Source organism: Mastomys coucha, unplaced genomic scaffold (assembly GCF_008632895.1).
Source record: "Mastomys coucha isolate ucsf_1 unplaced genomic scaffold, UCSF_Mcou_1 pScaffold16, whole genome shotgun sequence".
In the NCBI taxonomy this organism is placed as follows: domain Eukaryota; kingdom Metazoa; phylum Chordata; class Mammalia; order Rodentia; family Muridae; genus Mastomys; species Mastomys coucha.
In genome coordinates, this window is record NW_022196898.1 from 84,203,593 (window position 1) to 84,224,366 (window position 20,774).

General features: G+C 40.3%; 1 protein-coding gene and 1 long non-coding RNA gene across 4 annotated transcripts in view; one reads left to right on the forward strand and one right to left on the reverse strand.

Annotated features, from left to right (window-relative positions):
* Positions 1 to 20,055, forward strand: part of Ppp3ca (protein phosphatase 3 catalytic subunit alpha) — a 278,454-nt gene extending 258,399 nt beyond the window's left edge. The window contains exons 11-14 of one of the 2 annotated variants that reach the window (XM_031375622.1): positions 3,666 to 3,750; positions 11,266 to 11,363; positions 14,352 to 14,381; positions 17,433 to 20,055. In XM_031375622.1, coding sequence (XP_031231482.1) covers positions 3,666 to 3,750; positions 11,266 to 11,363; positions 14,352 to 14,381; positions 17,433 to 17,629 — 410 coding nt within the window. In that variant the 3' untranslated portion in view covers positions 17,630 to 20,055. The remainder of the gene's footprint in view (positions 1 to 3,665; positions 3,751 to 11,265; positions 11,364 to 14,351; positions 14,382 to 17,432) is intronic. The other variant, XM_031375623.1, reaches the window with a different exon arrangement.
* LOC116093831 lies at positions 10,617 to 17,534 on the reverse strand. Of its 2 annotated transcripts, none has more exons than XR_004119848.1 (3): positions 17,354 to 17,534; positions 16,306 to 16,567; positions 10,617 to 11,118 (listed from the first exon to the last, which is right to left on the reverse strand). It is a non-coding gene; the product is annotated as an uncharacterized LOC116093831 (long non-coding RNA). The 2 variants fall into 2 exon arrangements; XR_004119849.1 differs by having other exon boundaries at positions 17,194 to 17,534.
* Positions 20,056 to 20,774: the final 719 nt, after the last annotated feature.

Below are 20,774 nucleotides of genomic sequence, written 5' to 3' on the forward strand. Positions count from 1 at the left end.
GCTAAGTAATAAGTTCATGGTAGGAACTAGGAGTGCTATGCTAAGTAATAAGTTCATGGTAGGAACTAAGAGTGCTATGCTAAGTAATAAGTTCATGGTAGGAACTAGGAGTGCTATGCTAAGTATAAGTTCATGCTTGTGGTAGCTGTCATTGCAGTGGCTTCCTTCCATAAGTCTAATGAGAATCCATGGCATTCATGGACACTCATCTGTTTTGATATTTCATATTTTATGAAGTTGCAATCACATGATATGAATTTGAGACTTTGAGTAATAACTAACATTATCACCAGGAGAAAATGGTCTTGACAGATATGATGGCTGGTAATACCAGAACCTTTGAAGCAGAAACAGAAGGATTGTACTGAGCTGCAGACTGACATGGGCTGCAGTATAAGGCCGAGCTGAGCTAGGGAATAATACTGTGTCTGGGGCAGAGAGGATGAAATTAGTCTCGCTGTCTCCTCTTGGAGCTTGCCAGTAAACGTGCTTGAGTTCTGAGGAAATGTCATCTAGTTGTATGAAAAGACATCTGTGGTATTAAAGAATTTCTAAAGAGAAGTGTTCCTTAGGAAGAGTTCTATCCTCGCCATTTATTGGGAGATATGACTATGCATATGTGATAGAGTATTTATTGCATACTGTGCGATAATTCATTTGATGGAATCATATAATCAGTAGCATATTGATTGGGGCTATCAGAATCCTCCTCTCACAGTTGAAACCAAATACTGAGCATTCTCCTGCGGGTCAGCCCACAGAGAGCTAAGCAGCATGGTTCTAAGTCATTTATTTTCCTCCTTTCTTTCTCTACTTAGAGTCTTCTTTTCCATGGCTCTGGCTGTGGTTTTTACAAGCCCTTTATTGGAGGTTTTTTTTTTCTTCTGTGAGCTCATTCTTCTATATTTCTCACTTGTTTTATGTTTGACCCTTCTCGTCTCTCATAAAGATGTGTACTTTTAGTTCTAGAATTTTAACCACTCCTCGCTACTTTTCATGTGTGCATTTCTAAATATAGTCGTCCCTGTTGGAATGCTCTCGCGCTTCCCATCCTGTGTGTCAGTGGATTAGTTTCATGATCTGGCCAGATTTTATGCTGGAAGCGCCAGAGTCTCTTCCCTTGCCCAGCACATCATGACCTCTGAGAAGACGGGTCAGTAGTGGGTAGGAAATATTAAAACAAAGAGGGGCTAGCAGTTAGACTGAAATCATAACTGAAGGAAAAAAATTGACAAAGCAAGTGGGGAGCTCATGTGCAGAGACTACTTCTATCGCACTTAAGATCATCATCATTATTATTGCTATTATTATTATTGTTATTATTATATCAAATACCTTTTTGTAGTCTCATTTACCACCAATGATCTAAACACAGTGATTTCTCTCTCTTCCTTGAACTCCAGAGCAAAATTTGATGTGCCAGAAAGTCTGAATTACCAATATTATTAGAATCTCAGAATAAGGTTTGAGAAAGGCATCATGCACTGTGTTTTCTTCTCTGGTGTTCAGGCCAAAGTATTCTTAATGAGTGGAATCTCATGGCTCTTGGTTACCATGGGTTGTATTGGGGAATAGTTTTCTTCGCGTGCTTTTGAACTCTTTCCATTCTGTGCCAAGCAGAATAGCTGGAAATAGCAAACTTGCCCATTAATGTGAGGGAGTAATCTCCATGATGTGGTCACCATAAGAGAGAAAGAAATAGGTAAAAAGGCGGGCTGTTTCAGGTCAGAGAGGTGGTGGAATGATAACAGCTCACGAGCTGGTACCCATCTCCTGGGGGTAGCCATGGATCTATGATATGAATATACATAAGCATCACATCTGAAGATTAATCACAACGAAGAAGCTTCCTTCTGCTTTCACTTAGAGTTAAAAACAAAACAAACCCAGCTTTTCTACGGCCATTTCAATATCACTCATGCTGTCACAGGTTTTTCTTCTTGAGGAAATGTTAGGGTGAAGGGCAGTGGCTTGGCTGTTAGCAAGCAATGAAAATGGTAACAAATTCTCTTCAGAAACAAAAGTATTTTCTTCAAAAAGTTTGTTCTTATTATGGGTTAAGAGAACAAAACTATATTTCACATATCTCTTATTCTGATCTCAGCAAACCTTAGGAGCTCAAACTGTTCTTTCAAATTAAGAATGCTTCTGATCTTAACAGGAGTTGGCGGGAGTATAATTGTGTGTGTGTGTCTGTGTGTCTGTGTATATACAGTAGATTTTTTTTAAAATTATGTTAGACTTCCTGTAAACCTATGTGACAAGATTTCTGAGTAAACAAGGTAAGAGGCAGTCCGAGCTCATGGTTAGTTTTGGCAGAGGGGGCATGTTGGTAGGACAGCTCAGAGGAAGAGAGAGGTAGAGTGCCAGCATTAGCTTGTTCTCTTTCCCCATTCAGTTTCTCCATGCCCTGAGCTTGTAGGAAGATGTCACCCACAATAACCTGGAAGTTAATCAATGTACTCTAGTCTCCCAGGCACTGCCCTATCCAAGTTGCCAGTAATAACCATTACAGATATATTTTCTTAGTTCTTTTTTTCCTTCTTTTGGATTATGATCTTAAGAGTGGCTGTGGTTGTAGGTCAGGCACGGATGAGTGCTTGTTGTGCATTTACAAGGACGTAGGTTCAATACACAATAACACCCCCCAAACAAATTCTTCAAGAAGACAAGTGGGATTTTTGAGTTTTACATTTTGAGAATAAACAAATAAATTTGTTAAAAGTCATACAATATAAGAAACTATTTTAAAAGAAAAGAATATTTAAGAATATTTAAAAGAAGTGCTTATATCAGCAGTAGATATTTTTTATTCATTTGGAAAATTTTAGAAGTTGTAAAACAAATCTGGACAGACCTATGTATTACTTATGAAATATTTTAAACCTATTTATGTTATTTTATGTATATGGGTGTTTGCCTATATTTATGTTTGTGTGCCACATGTGTGGTGGTACCCACAGAGGCCAGAAAAGAGCACCAGATCCCGAGTCTGGAGTTAATGATGGTTGTGAACCAACATGTGGGTGCTGGGAACCAAACTCAGACCCACTGCAAATGAGTGCTCTTAAGCCCTGAGCCATGTCTCCAAAGCTAGACCCATGCATAGACTTTTATTATCATTTGCACCTTTTTCTCTTGACAAATTCAATTCAGCTTTCCACCTTTCCCTTCAGAACTCATGGTGAATGAATGCCTAGGGCTACAAGAAGTGTTTATGAGCAGTAAACAGCACAAATTTTCCTTCAGAAAGTATGGGGTGATCAGGAGCCTTAGTCTCTTAAGTTTGATGAGGATCTTTTGAGATGCTAGTAGGTTCCCAAAGTCATCTCCAACTTGGAGTAGAAAAGAGTAGAAAACACCAGCTCACCATCCTCTATTTTGGAAGAGAATTAAAACTCAGAAACTAGAGGAGAAAGAGAACCTTCCAGTAGTGGTCTCTGCTCTGTGATATCCTCACCTGGGAATTTGCAGCAGTTCCTCTTTTTCATGAGGATCACAACTTGGTATCAATTGCCCAAAGTACAGATGATGGGATTCAATTCAAAGGTACCCAAAGGGCAACAATATCAAAGCAAAAAAACACAACTGTTAACTGGTAGAGTTGCAAAGTAATTGTGAGCAGATAACATTACTAACTGCTGAATTCTGTTTTTAAAATACAGGAGCCACGGCTGCAGCCCGGAAGGAGGTCATCAGGAACAAGATCCGAGCAATAGGCAAAATGGCCAGAGTGTTCTCAGTTCTCAGGTGGGCTCATCTTTCCTCTCTCTCCATTTGGAATATTAGTACATCACATAGTAGCTGCCTTAACACTTACCTCCAATAGTTTAAATGTTTTACCCTGCAAGGTTGGTGCTCCTTGTGTTGTTTCTCTTTTTTAATGGAAATTGTCAACTCATCTGCATTTTACTTACCGTTCAATCTACTAAATCATTTCTATGAAGAATAGGTAGGTAAGTGGATTATGGACCATTTTATCCCCCGGGTTGCTGCAGGATTTAAAACATTTCATAAGGAAAGTGATTAGAATCTGTTCTAGTTTGTGCTCTGGCTTTGGGGGGGAAAGATGAATTTATAGGGTGCATTTCACTAGCTTTCGAGGAAATGAACATTAACCATAAGCTGTTTGTGTGAATCCTAATGATTCACTTTGCAGTACAAAAGGCATCTTCTGCAGCAGTTCCCTATGGGAGTTTGTTTGCTTTTTGGTGGATGGTGAATCATCTATTGATGTTATTAAGCATGTGTTTTGAAACAAAGAGTTGATGGGAGAGACTTCCTGCACCTTACTTTAATTATCTATTTCTAGATAATACACACTAACTATATATTTTTCTTCAAAGACCACTTTTAAATATGGTGCAGTTTTACATGAGTGTTGCCCATTCTTGGTTATGCGACTGGATATTTTTGACAAATGACTGCTGTGATTCATATCTGTCTCTCTTTCCCTATTCCCCTCCCCTATCTCTTTTTTCTCCTAGCTTCTTCCCTTTTCTTCTCCCTCTACCCCCTCCCCACTCTATCTTCCTCTCTCTCCCTTTCCCTGCAATTAGAAGCTTGAAGTTGACCTCAGACATCTTACTCAGTCACTCTCTCCTTAATTTATTGAGGCAGTATATCTTGCTGGACCTGGCTGGAACTCACCCATTCCAACTAGTGTAGCCAGCTTGTTCCATCTCCGCCTCCTAGATGCTGAGAACTCCATTCTTACTTGCACAGCAGACATTCCATCCACTCAGCTATCTTCCAGCCTTTACCTCTTCCTCTTCGGGGGCTTTGCCAGTTCATTGTTTCCCTGCGTGCTATTGCTGTTACTCTTGGTAAAGTCGCTGGGGAGTCACTAAGTGACTTAGTGCTGAAAGTAGGGCCCTGTGAGAAGGATGAGAAGCATCCCCATCCTTTCACAAGGACACTCCAAGTCAGTAGCGATTCTGTGGCAGCTAGAGGCCTAGCAAAAAGCCACATTTGAAGGTGGAAATGAACAGAATCACTCCTGCAACATAGAGAGCGAAGTTCTGAGTCTTGCCAGTCTTCCTTCCTCCTAGACTCTTGGGAATCGCTTACTTCTGCAGTGGGAGAAGAGCATCAAACTGTAGATCTAAGCACGGACCACCAAGAACAATCAAGCAGTTTGAGGGGGACTGTATTATCAACATAGCACTTAATGAGGGCAAGGGAAAACCATGAGAGACATTGTCTAAGCAGATGTGCATAGCCGTCAGAAAGGTGTCTGAGCAGATATGCGTAGCCTTCATGAAGAAATGCAATAAGAGAGTACAAAGCCAAGAAGATATCAAGTGCAAAGATCCTTACTTAAAAGCAGGTTGAGCAGTTCTGAAGCCCTCTATGGAGTCCTAGATGGTTAAAGAAATGACCACTGGGGATAAACAGTTATCTAAAAATCCTGTGTTGAGTGTGTATCTCAGTCGTGATCACTTGCACAAGTATTATCTTTATCCTTACCCAACTATGTTCTTTGTCCAACTGAAGTCACTAGGAGAAAGAAAAATACCAAGGATTTCCATATAAAAGCACATAGATAAAAATTAAGAAAAAAAATAGGAGGGGCCTCAATATAGTCATAAAGTTTTTTAATTATTTGAGTTCTCAAACCACATGTGGAAGAATCCATACTGAGAATGGAATCCAATCCATCTCCAAGGTCTGGAAGGTTCCTCCAGACCCAGGACTGCGTAATATGATGCCCAGGTGGACTGCTTCAAAACCTAAAGGTGGCCTGTAGCTTAAGATGGCACTTGTCAGTAGAAAACAAAAACAAAAGATGCATTTCCTTGCAGTCCCATTCTAAAAGCATCTGTGGGCCTTATGTAAGATACAGGAGCTGAATCCTCATAAAAGTAAAGTAAGTTTGGTAGGCCATGCTGAACATTCAGTCTAAAGTGGAATTCAAGGTGGACAATTCACATAGCTGAACTGGAATGCCATATATATAAACTATTGTGAGACTGTGAAACATGTGCTGTGTGTATGAACAGATGTTCAATGTGGCATTGAACAGAGGGAACTTTTATATTTCCTAGGTGGATTGCTCTTAATGAGGCTGTCAGTGGAGGAGGCCTATGAAGGAGAGGTTGGGTGCGTGGATGGGTAGGGCTACAACAGTGAAGGCACATAGTGAAGATATCATGACATAGTCATTCAAAGTCATAAGGATAAGTCACGTGGTCCTAGAACCAGTGCCAATGGGATCTGTTTGACATGCAAGCTCAATGTTGGGTGCTGTCCTCATATTATACACATTTAACAATAATCCACCTAGTAAGCTTTGTAGAGCCGAAGTGGTTGTGCCTTACAACAGGCAATGTGTATATGTCTGCACTTGATGGAAAAGCAACACTAAAGTCTTACACAAAACAACACTGTGGGATAGAATGGCTGAAGCAATGCCAGCAGTCTGGTGACAAATTGCAGGTATGTGAAAACACTAAATAGTAAAAGGCATTCAGGTGAACAATTTGGTAAAACCTGAGGCTAAGAATGAAACTTCAAATCTACGTCCTCAAGGTCCTTGGGTACCAGGGTAACGTGTCTAATCTTTCTGTGTATGGCAGAGAAGAATCCTGGAATGATTTTCATGGAATAGGAGGCGTGCTCTAACGTGTGCCTTAGATGTAGATGCTAATGACTACTGAGATAACGTGTTATAGTAGAAGGAAGAATGTTTAAGAAACTATGAAGTGATACAAGGAAAAGGCTAAGCAGGCTCTTGGATGAGGTATGCAAAGGAAGGGACAAACACAAGGATGTAAAGACATTACAGTTTGTAAGTCAGGAACCAGCAGAATGGATGCTGGATGATGACACACATTTCTCAGGTAGAGAAATGGGTGCACAATTCACAAACATGTCCTATGATAGGGGAATTAGAAAACAGTCTTTTTTTGTTTGTTTCGGTTTTGTTTTTTTTCTTTTTTGAGACAGGGTTTCTCTGTATAGCCCTGGCTGTCCTGGAACTCACTCTGTAGACCAAGGTGGCCTTGAACTCAGTAATGTGTCTGCCTCTGCCTCCCAAGCGCTGGGATTAAAGGCGTGTGCCACCACCACCTGGCTGAAAACAGTCTTTTAATACCCCTTGTTAGCCAGGAATGATGGCATATATCCTTAGTCCCAGCACTCTGGAAGCAATGACTAGCCTGGTCTATAAAGCAAGTTCCAGGAGGTACATAGAGAAACCCTGTCTTTAAAAACCAAAAGTAATAAAACGTAAAGATAAATACCCCTTGAAGCAGATGTGGAGGCAAGTTGCCTGAGATCTGCCAATCACAAGTGGGATATACGGCCTGCTTCAAAACAAGCAACCTGCAGAGGTGACAGGAATAGAAGCAACTGCTCTGTCAGGTCTAGATGCGATGCCAGCCCTGGCCCTAATTTGGCTTTTGGGTAACTGTACAGTGTTACTGTGAGCTTGGATTTGGCCCAGATCATGGGTAGCAATGCTTTGTAAGCCGAGGTCAGCTCGTGGAGTGAGGGACCAAAGTCATCCTGATTGGAGAATTTTAGCACAGTTTTCTGGAACTGTGTACTCTCTAATACACTCTGATGGTTCTGCACTGGTAAGATCAGCTGGCCTAGGTTCCATTCTTTTCTACGAGAACTTTTACTTGGACAGTAAATGATAAAGAAGAAAGCATATTTTGAGACTGCCCATGTGGTCGATAGGTCCAGGAAAGAATGGATATTTCTCCAAAGATCAAACGTTTATCAGGGTGGCTGTAGTGATTGCACCTGGCAGAACCTTTAGGGTGAGCAAGTTAGAAATTCCATCCTAGAGCAGAGTGTTTGAGAGAAGCAAAAGTCAAAAGTGCAGAGGGAGGTGTGAGCAATAACATAAACTGGTGGTCTTGCCGCAAGAGAATATGCAGTATCCAAGAAAGAATCCAACAAAACTTCTGAGTAGTGCCTTCTACAAGAAACACAACATGAGCTATGTCCGTCTTTCTAAATGTTCCAGAAACAGCCATAAAAGAAACATAAACACAAATCCTGCTAGTTCCCTAATTCAGCATATGATCAATATAAGATTTGAGAGGTGCTCCCAGCCTAATCTTTCATACTCCATCCTTGAAAATTGACACGTTGTTTGAAAGCATGCCCTTTGACTTTATAGATGCCATGTTTCCAGAATTTGAAAGCTGTTGTAGCTAGGGCTAGAGAGAGGGGAAAGGTCTGTCAAGGGACTGAGAAGGACACCTCTACAATAACAGGATGAATGTGGTACAAGGAGACTTTTGAGGAGGTCACACTCCTCAGTGGGAACTACTGAAGAAAGCAGTTTTCAGGAGAACTCCACAGAGATGGATGAACTTCAGAGTGGAGAGACTCTTGTGTGAAGCAAGAGTTGGAGTCAGAACTGCAAGAAGGAGGAAATGAGATGAATGAAGGACATGAGGTAAATAAAAGAAGGTGGGCAGGCAGATGGCTGTTCCCCGTAGGAGGAACATTGTTTATGATTTAATCCCTACCACTATAAACATGATAGGGTAGAGGAGGGAAACTGAAGAATACTGAAAAACATCTTGACCTCCAGTGTATGGCTGAGAGTGTTTCCTGGCATCAGCTGACTTGGGGAGGGGGTGAGGAGAGGGGGTATTTCCAAAACAAAGGGCTCAGTGTCCTTAGTACAATAAGATAATTTTAAAAATTTTAAAAATTACTTCATTACTTCATTTACGCACACACACACACACACATACACAAAAACAACAACAAGAACAACAACAAAAACTGTCATCCTGTCATTAAAATGCTAGCAACTACTGTTGGAGAGATGGCTCATTGGTTAAGAAAACTGACTGCTCTTCCAGTTGTCCTGAGTTCAGTTCCCAGCAACCACAAGGTGACTCAACAACTGTCTGTAATGGGATTTGATGCTTTCTTCTGGTGGGTGTGTCTGAAGATAGTGACAATGTATTCACATAGATAAAGTAAATAAATCTAAAAGTAGAATAAAATAATAAAATAAAATAAAAATGCTAGCAACCAAATGATTACTGGTCATCATCGGCGCTAATTGTGTGTTAATTTTATTTGAGCAGCTCTGCTTTGAAAATGGGATTTGATGCTAGCATTTATTGGGTATATAGAAATATTTGCCAGTCGTGAGGTTAAATTCTGACTTTGAATGTATGAAGGAGAGCTGCATTCATTTTTGTAGAGGTACTTGAGTTTTCCAAATCTGCATTATTAGTATTCAGTGTATTTCTCTTTTACACGACCTAGTAGTTCGGCACAAGAACCATGAAAAGGTTGAAATCCCCATGTGAATGTAAACAGTAATTAATTGGCTGACTCAATCCTAATATTCATGAGTAAACTCTGCATTTAATGAGCTGGGAATCAAAACTGTAGATCAGGACTGCCATTTCTCTTTCCATTTTTTTTTTTTTTAACTCCTTCTTCCCATAAATACTTGCTGAGTGTGGTCTGCATACATGGAGTTGATCCTATGTAGGTACTGTGGTGCTAGAGTGGTCAAAGTGGAAAGAAATCCCTCAGGAAGCTTGGCCAGTAGAGAAGTGCTCACTAGAGACCAAAAGTAAACAGTAGAACAGGTAAGGTGAGGGAGGCACGGCTTGTGGAGAGTGTTATTTGGAGTAACTTTAGAAGGGACGACTGGAAGAGTCATTTCATGGCAGAGAGGAGATACAGACGCAGTCCTGAGAAGATGGTGACTGAAGGCCATCCCCTGGGATAAAGTATGCTACATGAAGGACCCTGGTCGCAAGGGTAGCCTAGAGCTCGGTCAGAAGGGTGTACCTAGAAGAGCTGTTCTTTTGTGGTTCCCATAGAGACATGCTAAAGATTTTACTTGCACCCTTGATGGAGAGGGCGTTGGGTAATTTTGCATCAAGGAGCAACAGAGCTGGCATTACTGTTAAATGTTTGCCTTTTTGCCTGAAGATACCTATGGGCAGAGAGGGCAGAACTGTGAAAGATGGAGCAGAAAGGCCTTCTACAAGGTGTCGTAGAAGAGAGTAATGGCTTGTGGGTACCGGGATGCTCTGGGGAATGATAAGTGTTGTAATGTTGATTGGGGTGAATGTTGTACATTCATCACATCACCGAAGATCCGTACAAGGGTTGGGTGTGTGAACTGTTATGAGAAACACTGAGATAAAGAGTATATTTAGGGGTAGAGGCATCAAGAGGCTCCAGTGAAGTTGCTGTAGAATTGGAAACTGAATGTGGCTACATGGTGACCCATAAGTTGGAGCAACTGAAAAAAGGAATCCCAGTTTCTGAACTGAAGAAAGGAACAGATCTAGGGAGACATCCTTTTTTCTAGTCATGCTAGAAATCATCATAAAACTTTGGGTAGTTGTAGCTGTTGGGCACTGTGTTTATGTATGTGTACATGTGTACTCATGCATGCCTGTGTGTGTGTGTGTGTGTGTGTGTGTGTGCTCAAGTGCACACCTCTCTCTCTCTTTCTCTCTGTGTGTTTGTGTGTGTGTGTGCTCAAGTGCACACCTCTCTCTTTCTCTCTCTCTGTGTGTGTGTGGGTACATATACACATACATTATAAACTTCTTATACATGTAACATTGTACGATCTGTTGTATAGAAAGATACTAGGTTATTCCTATTTCTTAGTTGTTTTTTAATTATTGAGTTTGTTAGTCAAAATTGATTGTGAGATGATACAGATAATTGGAAAAATGATTCACTTACAATAATTTTAAAACTGGGTCATGCAAATAATAAAAGAATTTCATGCAAACAAATCTGTGAAGAAAGAAGCTGAAAAAGAAAAGCTAGCAAGTGATACCAGCTTCTTGTGCTCACCAAGTGCCATCCCTCCATCTGTCATGTGACACACAGTCCTTCAGTGACCCCCTGAAATCATTCCTGAATAGACAGGTTTCATAGACCGTGCTGAGTCCTTTACTATGAAGCAGGTCTGTGCATATGCCGCTGATCACTGGATACACAGGTCCCTGTTGTCACTGGAGGTGTTCAGCAGCAGCATTGCCTCGTGGTATGGGTTATAAAACTAGAATCACCTTCAGGATCATCAGTTTGCAGAAGAGATCATAGCTCCACAGTTGCGTAATGTCATTTTATCACTGAAGTCATTTACAGAATATCTCTCTGTATAAATAGATAAAAATGCCTTGTGTTGTAAATAAAACAAAAGGTCCACAGAGCCAATATGACGTAAATATGGGTTCTTATGTGTCTTTTTTTTCTATAAAAAGAAAGCAAACCTTAACTCCACAACCCTTCTGTGTCTTCCAGAGAAGAGAGTGAGAGTGTTCTGACACTGAAGGGCCTGACCCCGACTGGCATGCTCCCCAGCGGAGTGCTCTCTGGCGGGAAACAAACTCTGCAAAGCGGTAAGCAGGCCCAGGGATATGACTGGGAGAACGTGGCCAGCTGTGTCAGTGGAGCACTGAGTTTCTTGATCATTGAAGCTCACTGTGTGTTTCAGTTCTTCTTGGCTGGAAGAAGGGCTAAACCCCACACATCAGATTATATTCAGTCATGTCTAACACAAAGCCCCTCTCACTCACTGCAATGTACCCTGCTTCTCACTAGCACGTGCATCCCTCTCTTCAGGCCTGAGCACACAGCAGTGTGCTTGAAGCCGTTCGAGCTCCATCCCTCAGCCAGTCCATTACTGTAAGTTTTCAGTTACATCCTAGTATGTAGGATGCTTCTCTACATGACTGGTGGAAGGTATACACATATATGTGCATAATTATAGATCTTATTCAAAAGATATAAAAAGAGTAGTGAACAGAAATGAGACATATTAGCTTTTTCTCTGATTCATCAGAAATATAAAAAGAGAAGGGATCACAGCTATGTTTTCTTGGGTCTTTTTGTTGTTGGTTCTTTTCTTTATTAATAGTAACATCTCTTTTAAGTAGGCATTTTACTTTGTAGTCAGACCCGACTGCACAAGTACCACCCAGCATAATTTTTGTGATAATGAGAATTTCTCATGTCCACAAAGGCCACTGGTGACACCAAACTATTGGATAATCAATCCAAATGAAAAGATCTTTTAAATGACCCCTAACTTTCAGTAAATTTAACTTAAAGATTCACATGTAGCTAATGTCACCTGTGTTAGACATCATAATTTTATATATACTCTTTCTTCTGTTGTATTTACTTTTTTATCCATTTTAATTAACATCACTAATTAAAACATACAATATGGAAATGTTGCTGTTATGTTAGACTTCCACAGATAAAAAATTCACAGCAAAAAATATACTATAGTATTTTAATAAAATCTCAGCCTCTTGCTTATTTCTCTCCCTGGATCTTTCTCCTATTTTCTTTCCTATCCCTAGCCTCCATCCCAAAAGACTCAAGTGTTTTACTGTTACATTATTAAGACATTTCTTTCACACAGCACATACCAGTCAACCTGTGAGCATGAATGACATTGTCAGGCCATCACACTTTAGTGACAATGGTCATAGCCTTTATTTTCAGATGATTTTCCCTCTAAAACCACTGTCTCCGAGTTGCCCCTCAAAATTCAAAATCAGCTCAGCCAAAGAAATAAACTCTGGAATAGCTGAGGTTAAAAAAAAAAAATCCCTTTGTAAACCTGTAGTCAGAAATTAATCACTTCATAAACAAAAACAAGCAAATTGCCCCTTTCCATCAAAATGAAGATCCTGAGAAATTAGCACAAGGAAATCATTTGTATGAGCAGAATGCAGCTCTGCCCAGCTGAAGGAAAGCTACAGCTTCTATCTAATAAGCTCAGCGTGCAGCAGAGGTACACACGGTCAGTGCCTGACCGCAGATGTCCTGTGCCTAGGACGTACAAGGGCTGTGTGTATTTCTGCCCCAGGATGCAGGTATGGCTCCAGGCTTTCAGCTTTGCTTTTAAACCTAAAGTCTTTAAGTTCTCACAATAGACAGTGTCACCTTCAGACAGCCACCTGTGTTTGTAGTTTCACTTAGTCGAATTCCTTTTATTTTATTTTAAATCCATCTGTTTGTGTTTTTCCATGTGGAACTCACATGCACACACGCGCATGTACACACACACACACACACACACACACACACACACACACACACACTGGGTTGAGACTTCATTTGTCCTAAGAACTTGACAACTCAGTATGTATTTAAAACCACTGCGTTGTCTGTTTTCACAGTTCATGCCTGATCCCCTTCCGTTGGCATGAATGGAGAAGCTGCTCAAAGCTTTGACGTCCAGCTCTTCTCCGTGGTTCTGAGGAATCCAGAATGCGTTGTTAACTGGCCCTTGTTGTGGTTATAAATTTTAAATTATGAGAAAATGCAAATTGAAGCCCTGGGGTAAAATATTGATGTCAAGTATTTTGAACGTGGACAAAAGTTTAATATTTTGGCATTTAATCAAGGGAACATCACTTAGCGATAATAACTCAGAGAAAGCCGTATATCCACACAGGGAGGTGGTAAAGTCTAAGTAGACAGTGGGCTTTACTCAACCTCCAAAATTGCCAATTCAGCACATCATAAGATGCCTCACTGAGGGACTTCAACACTGAGACATCCTATTCCTGAAGGTGCTGATAGACGTATTGCGGCTCCTGCCGTGCCCCCACTTGACATGCAAGACTTCAGGAACTTGATTTCTAAAAATGGAATTGCAACAAGGAAAAAACAAAAAACTTGAACTCAGCTTGTCTGATAAAATAGTCCAGGCTTTATCACTCCCTCTGTGGTTCCCTTCTGCTCCCTGGCCTCCTCCTCCAGGAATTGTCTTTTAAAATGCCTAGCTGTTTCCCCCCTGAAAAGCCTGATTCATGTCCCTTTAAGTCCAGCCCTCAATCCCATGCATTTCTATCTCTGGGAACCCCGCCTTTTACTATTTGGTAACAAAGTATAGCACCAACATCCCACCCAACCCCGCTCAAAGCTCATCCAATCCCTCTGGCATTTCAAATCATCAAGGCAAGCATGGATTCTAAAATGCCATAAGAATCAGAAACACATTGTAGATTTCTGTACCGCAGTCCGTTGTATATTTCCGTTCAACGCACACAGCAGAATGCTTTTCTGCACATTTCCCTTGAGGACTTTGTCATTGATTAGTGAGCCAGGACTTCAAGCCACCCATTCATTTCCTCAGGTGTGTGCAGGCCGTGACCGACATGTCTCACTTGTGTGGTGTTTGGGTTTTTTTTTTCCCCTTTCTCTCTAGCCTTTCTGTCTAGTTGTCTGTGCCAGAAGCCAGAACTTAGAGGAACATTAGTTTGCCCGCACACCCCCAGTTCTTTTGATCGTCACTGACTTGTTCTTTAGCGTTAAGAAATCCTCGACTCATTCTCTCATTCATTTTGCACCCCCTTTCTTCTCTTCAGCTACTGTTGAGGCCATTGAGGCTGATGAAGGTAAATTGGCCAGTCCCCTTTCTGTTGTGCCTGCAACAGACAAGGGCTCTGCTGGGTGTATTCATTTTTTTATTTTTATTTATTTATTTTTATTTGCTGTAGCTTGTACAGAGTGTGTGGGTGTTGGGCTAACAGTTGTGGCTCAGTATTAACCGAAATGTTCTTGCTTTAAAGGGGAAAATGTCCTTCTATGGTTTGTTTGTTTGTTTTTTTCCCTTAAAGCTATGTTTGACTTTTGTATACAATGAACCTAGTCTAATCACAGACAACTAAAGGATTGTAATATATATATATACATAAATTTCTCTCTATCATGAATGATGTGGGGTGGGGGTTAGGGCAGCTGCTTTGACAAGTGACATGTAAAACAATGTGCTTTGAGCTGAACCACCCCTCCTAGGACAGAGAGGAAAAGAATAAAATTAAGTTGATTCTAGGCTTCTCAAGCTTGCAACAACAGACGTGCTTGGTAATGCTTGGTTACGATTCAACATCACTTATGTCTCTGAGCTATTCCAGTGGGAGACAGATGTATAGAGGTAAACTTTAATCCTTATCAATTTTAACCAATTGATATTTGGAAGAAAGTTAGCATTCAAAACAATATTATTAGGAGCTCAAAGAGTAACTGTGACTGTGGAAGTGATCCATCACAAGGCTGTCAAGCAGACGGTTAATTAATCATTCCACCTGTCTGCTCTATGCTAGGTCTCTTGTAGGAGCTTCAGGGGATATCGAGAATTCTTCATCGCCAACTGCCTGCTGGCACTGCGCAAGAGCAGTACTGTTGACCCATTAGTAGCTAATTTTTGTTTGAATTCTGTTTTACTACTTAGTTATCTGAGAACTACATATGAAAATAGTTTTCATATTGTGCATACCATACCCTCTGGAATTTTTTTTTGAAAGAATAACTTGAAGTTCCCCTTTAAAACAAAATTCTTCAGTTGTATTTTGTTCTTGCAAAATAACTTACTTTTTACTTTTTATTTTTTTTACAAAATTGTGTGCATATATGGTCCTTTGGTATTATGTTAAAAAGTGTCACTTTAGCTTTACAATTTGCTCATGATTTGGATATGGTAGGGGAAATGACAGTGATGTAAGAGAAAAATACAACTGTTTCCTAAATAGCAGTGAGCAAACTGCTATTTATGTGGGAATTCTCTATTCCTCTTGGCAACATCTAATCTGCAGTGTGCATTCCTGTTGAGAGTTTGGCTGTTTTCTGTGACTCTGTGGCTCTGTGTTGTGCTAAGTATACTCCCAATGTAAATTGCTAACACCATTGTCTGACCAGCAACTAGAGCAGAGCGCTTCCTTCCATACAGGGATAGACAGATGTGATCAGAAATGCAGCCCCATCCCCAGCTAGCCTCTGTTCTACAAGAGTTTGCATTCCTGTGCTCTGACATCATTGGCTTCAAAACGTAGAGCTTCCACTGTTGTTGTTGTTTTTTTTTTCTTTAAATGAATCAAAGTTTCATAATTTATCACGACAGACTTTTGATTATGAGTTGATATCATTTAGAAAAAGAGGAAGGTGTCTGTTATTTTTGCCCAGTAAAATCATTGAGTTAATCCTCAGGGTGGGTGCTCATTAGGCAGCTCTCATGTTTTCTCAGCTTATTATTGAATTACAGAATTATGAAGCTTTGCTTTGGGCTTTGCTCTTTCCCCATCTTCCTGTGTTCTTCCTCTCACACTTGACTAATCACCATTATGCTAACCTTAAAATGCAGAGGGGGAAGAATCTGTTTTTCTTTATAATGAGCTTTAAACAACTGTGTGAATCTTCTAGGAATGTCATCCGTACTAATGAAGGGCTGCACACTTTATATATGAGTGGCTGGCAAAATTGTCAGCTTTAAACTGCTTTATTCCCCAACCCCCACCCCCGGAAAAGTGGGGAGGAGACACGTACCTTGAAATTGTCCTTAATAAGCCATGGAGATGCAGCCCAGCTCAGCATTGATGATTGGCCTCCTGGAGGTTCACCTGGCTCGCACTTCACAGGGAGTAAAGCAAACTGATGCCATTGGTTCCTGGTCTGTGTTTTTATTTTCAGCTCACTGTTGGTGCACCCACTGAGGAAGGGTTTTTGGGGTTTTTTTTGTTGTTGTTGTTTTTTTTGGTGTTGTTGTTTTCACAAGTACTTCTCATTATCTCTAGCACAGTAAAGGTCACTAGAGGAAAATGAAAGAGAAGTCAAGGTTTAAAAGTTAAAAGTACCAAAACCAATTGGTTCTTCTTCAGCCACCACGTAATATTGCTCTAAGAGTGAGTTTTCCTTGGTTGAGGCACTAGTGGGTACCAGATGGACATCAGTTTGACCTGTTCACTGCTAAAGGGCCAAAAGTGCTTCTCTACATAGTCATGTGACCTTTATTTTCAAGTTTCTCTTACCTCCTCACCTACTATACATCTTCCAGTTAAGTGGGAAAATGGCTTATAATATCCCCACCACCACCACACACACACACAATATGTTGAGATCTTATTGGCCTTGGGGATGGCAAAGAAATGTCCCTATCAATTCCTTTTCTAGTTCCTTAGACCTTCTGTTTCAAGCCGTGGCAAGAATTGGGAGTAGAGAGGGTTTCCACTGAATTTGCCATTACTAGCACCACAGTTTGAGAGTAGGGATGGAGGGAAAGTGCAGTCTGTTTAGGTCAGGGTTAGTGGGCCATTGAGCTAGTGATGCGGCCAGTGTTGCTGGATCCAGAAGCCTGCCCCGGGAACAGTTTTTTCCTTTGCTTACCCACTGGATTTCTGTGATCTAAACTTTGATGAAGACAAGAGAAATGCTTACACCTTAAACTCTTCAAGAGGACATTTTGGTTGGCAAGAGACATTGGCTGTTTTCAAACCCTTGGTTCCCTCCAGTATGGTAAGGAGTCTGTTGTGTTGTCTTCAGGTCCTGTCACGTTGTTCTCCACTAAAGGATTCCCACCCACTACGAAGTCTCTAACCTCACTTGATGCAGCCGCGGTGTCCTTTGGTATGCTCCACCTAACGCTCTCTCTCTTTTCTTAATGATTTTCTATTTAGCTATCAAAGGATTTTCACCACAACATAAGATCACTAGCTTCGAGGAGGCCAAGGGCTTAGACCGAATTAACGAGAGGATGCCACCTCGCAGAGACGCCATGCCCTCCGACGCCAACCTTAACTCCATCAACAAGGCTCTCGCCTCAGAGACTAACGGCACGGACAGCAATGGCAGTAATAGCAGCAATATTCAGTGACCACTTCCTGTTCACTTTTTTTTTTTTTTGAGCTGCAGGGCATGATGGGATTGCTGCATCTCAGCAGTTGGATGTTCTTGCCTCTGAAGGTAGCTTGTTTGCTCTGGGGGCCAGGAATTGGATTCAGTTTACACTATCATGAAAATAAAAAGAGGGAGAGAGATAATAAACTATATTTTGGTGAGGGTGGTGATTAAACACCTCTTTTGGGTATGCCTTTAAAAAATGCTTCTAGGAAAAAAAAGTTTTAAAAAGAAAGCTAATGCTAGTCTATACTGCAATGTTAGGGGAATGAACACGTTTTCCTACTGCACTGGGGACTTTTAGATAGGTTAATGAAAGGCCTTTTATTCTGTTACTGGACACGAAAACTTTGTCTAATTTCTTATACTCTATTGTACGTTTACAGTCGCAGCACTAAAATGGAAGACATCAAACATTTTTAACAGAAAAAAAGATGTACAAACTAAATAAGGACTATTTATTGATAATGTTTTGCTACTCTTGTCAGACAATGGCTATAAACTGAATTAGGCAGTCTTAAAAAAAAAAACCTGGAAAAAAAAAAGAATGTTGCAAATTTGTTAAAATGCCAAAAAAAAAAAAAAAATGACAGTTTAATTTTGTATAGATCATGCTTACCTCAGGTTCCTTAGTTTGCTTGAATGCCCTTCTTTCCATAGAACATTATTAATTTGGCAGTGAATACATTTTCTTTAAGTTTTTAAAAAAACTGGAATAATTATACCCATCTTTTTTGCTGTTTATATTTAGGGGTTTTGTTGATAAATCAAGTCTTGGTTGTGGCTTGCTGAATTCAATATTTATGAGTGGTGCATTTTTAAGTATAGTGAACACGACACCATAGTGCGGTGATGAGGCCTCTATATTCTGTAAAAAACAAAAACAAACAAAAAAATCTGCCTATGCATGTTTTTTAAGAAAAAAAAAAATAAAATGGCTGTATCGGCCTGTATGGACTGTAATGCGCTTCGTGGCCTGACATTTACTGGAAATGTATGTATTATGGCGTGCTTTATATTCTCAAAAAAATGCTTAATGCCTTTGAAATTTTGTAATCAAAACAAAAGCTTTGAAAAAATCTAAAGGGGAGAGTATTCTTAAAAGTTTTTAACATAAGCTTGTCAGTGCACACATAGATGGTTGGCATGTTTAGCAAACTTTGTGAAATTTAAATAAGTTTGTAGTTACATGTGAAACTCTAAATGCATGGTAACCGTTAATGTCATACCAGTTTAGTTACTTCGTTTTGTTCCGTCATGTGCCACAAAAATCCGTACTTTTTTTCCACTTTTTTTTCCCCTTTGTATATTAGTTACGGGTTACAACTGGTTCATTCTGAAAACAACAACCAACCACAAAAGCCCATTCATATTTTTTAACAATTGTATAAGTGCCCAAGTCATTCACTACAGCCTAAAGCCTTGCCTTTGTAATTTGACTTCTGAAATGTTGGCGATCAAAGCATGCACCTGTACCAATGACAAAGAAAAAGCATTTTATATTACTACTCAATAAAATGTGCATGAACTTAAAGAATGTTCATCCTTTCACTGGGTCTGCTGAAGGGAGTGTTGTGCACAGCCACCACGGTGTCCTCTGGGTGCTGGCCCTTCACCACCCGGCACACTTAGGACAGGGCTGTTTCCCAAGGGCCTCAGCAGAGTGGTACCCACTTCTGCTGTAAAAGTCTTGGTGGGTTGGTGTCTCAGAAATCAGGCAAGTGAAGTCTACTTACAGAGCATGTACCATCTTCTGGCTCCCTTACATGCAGGACTGATTTGAGAAACCAGACCTTTACATTGGAAACAATAGTCATCAATTGGTGGTCAGGTTGTTTTGGTTGTATGGGATGCCCGCCCTCCCAGCTGCAGCAAAGAGGTCTAGTCTCCTAAGCGCATTGCCATCACAGACGGGCTGCGTTTACACTGATAAGAAGTTTATCCTCACATGCTTTTTAGTTGTCGTCCTGCAGAGATTTAGGGGACACCACATTTCAGTTGGTTTCTAACATTGTTCATTTTTCACTGCACTTTGTTTATGTAATAAATTATGCCTATTATATTAAGTAATGAGAGTGTGGCAATTAGTAATAAAGTGTACCAAAACAAAGATATATTCGCTGACAAAATTTCCCCACGGTTATTTGAATGAGTCAAAACGTTTCTTCTGTGGGTATTTCTCCACAAAAGTGACATCCAAGGAAAACAGATACAACTTGCTAGAATGTTGTGAAAGAAATGGTCATTCTCATACCAATGTGTGTATTTTCTTTCTTCTAACTGCAGAGAAAATATCCCAAAAATATTAATAATGATCAGGGTTTTTTTTTGGATTCTTTTCTTTTGCAAATTGTGCTAAGGAAACAATGGCATAGAAATAAACATTTGACATTGAAATAAGCAGTCGATGTGAGTATTGCTTGTCTTTTTGCTCAGTGTTAGGAAAGAGACACTTTTTATCACGTAATAATTTGATCTGTCAAAGAAATCAATATGGAGTTGAAGGTCTTTCTCCAGGATTGACACTTGCAAATCTTCGTTATTAGTCTTGTCACTTTAAGACGTGGACAGATAATTGGGTTCATGAGTTCTCTTGCTGGGTACCTGGGCACAAGCACACATGCATATATGCATGGGAACTCACACATACAGCCACACTCTCATCCCCAGCTGCTTTTGTCTGTGCCAGGGTGACTCGCTTTTTGCAGGGCACCAGTTTCTGCTAAATTTCTATGTAGTGTTTGGAAGGCTAGATCTGGGAGTCTTCCTCAGCAAGCTTCATCGTCAGAAATATATTCATTTTACATGTGCTTTCAAAAATCTAAGGGAACTTGAGAGGCTTTGCCTGTGATGAGAATCAAGTGTGGTATCTCAGCCTGTCTATACCCCATCACTTAGGATCACTGTGAATACTTGAATATCTCATGTTCCCTCTCCAGATGATGCTCCTGTGGTGCTATGAAATACCTCTGACCATTTTTGTCCTGAAATCTTTGCTTTCTGTCCACACTTGCTGTACTCATATGAGATAATTTTAATATGTATCCATTTTCCTGTCCTTAAATTGGGCCTTAAGATGAAGTCAGCTATGGGATAATCTCTCTCATCTTACTTGAACTAGT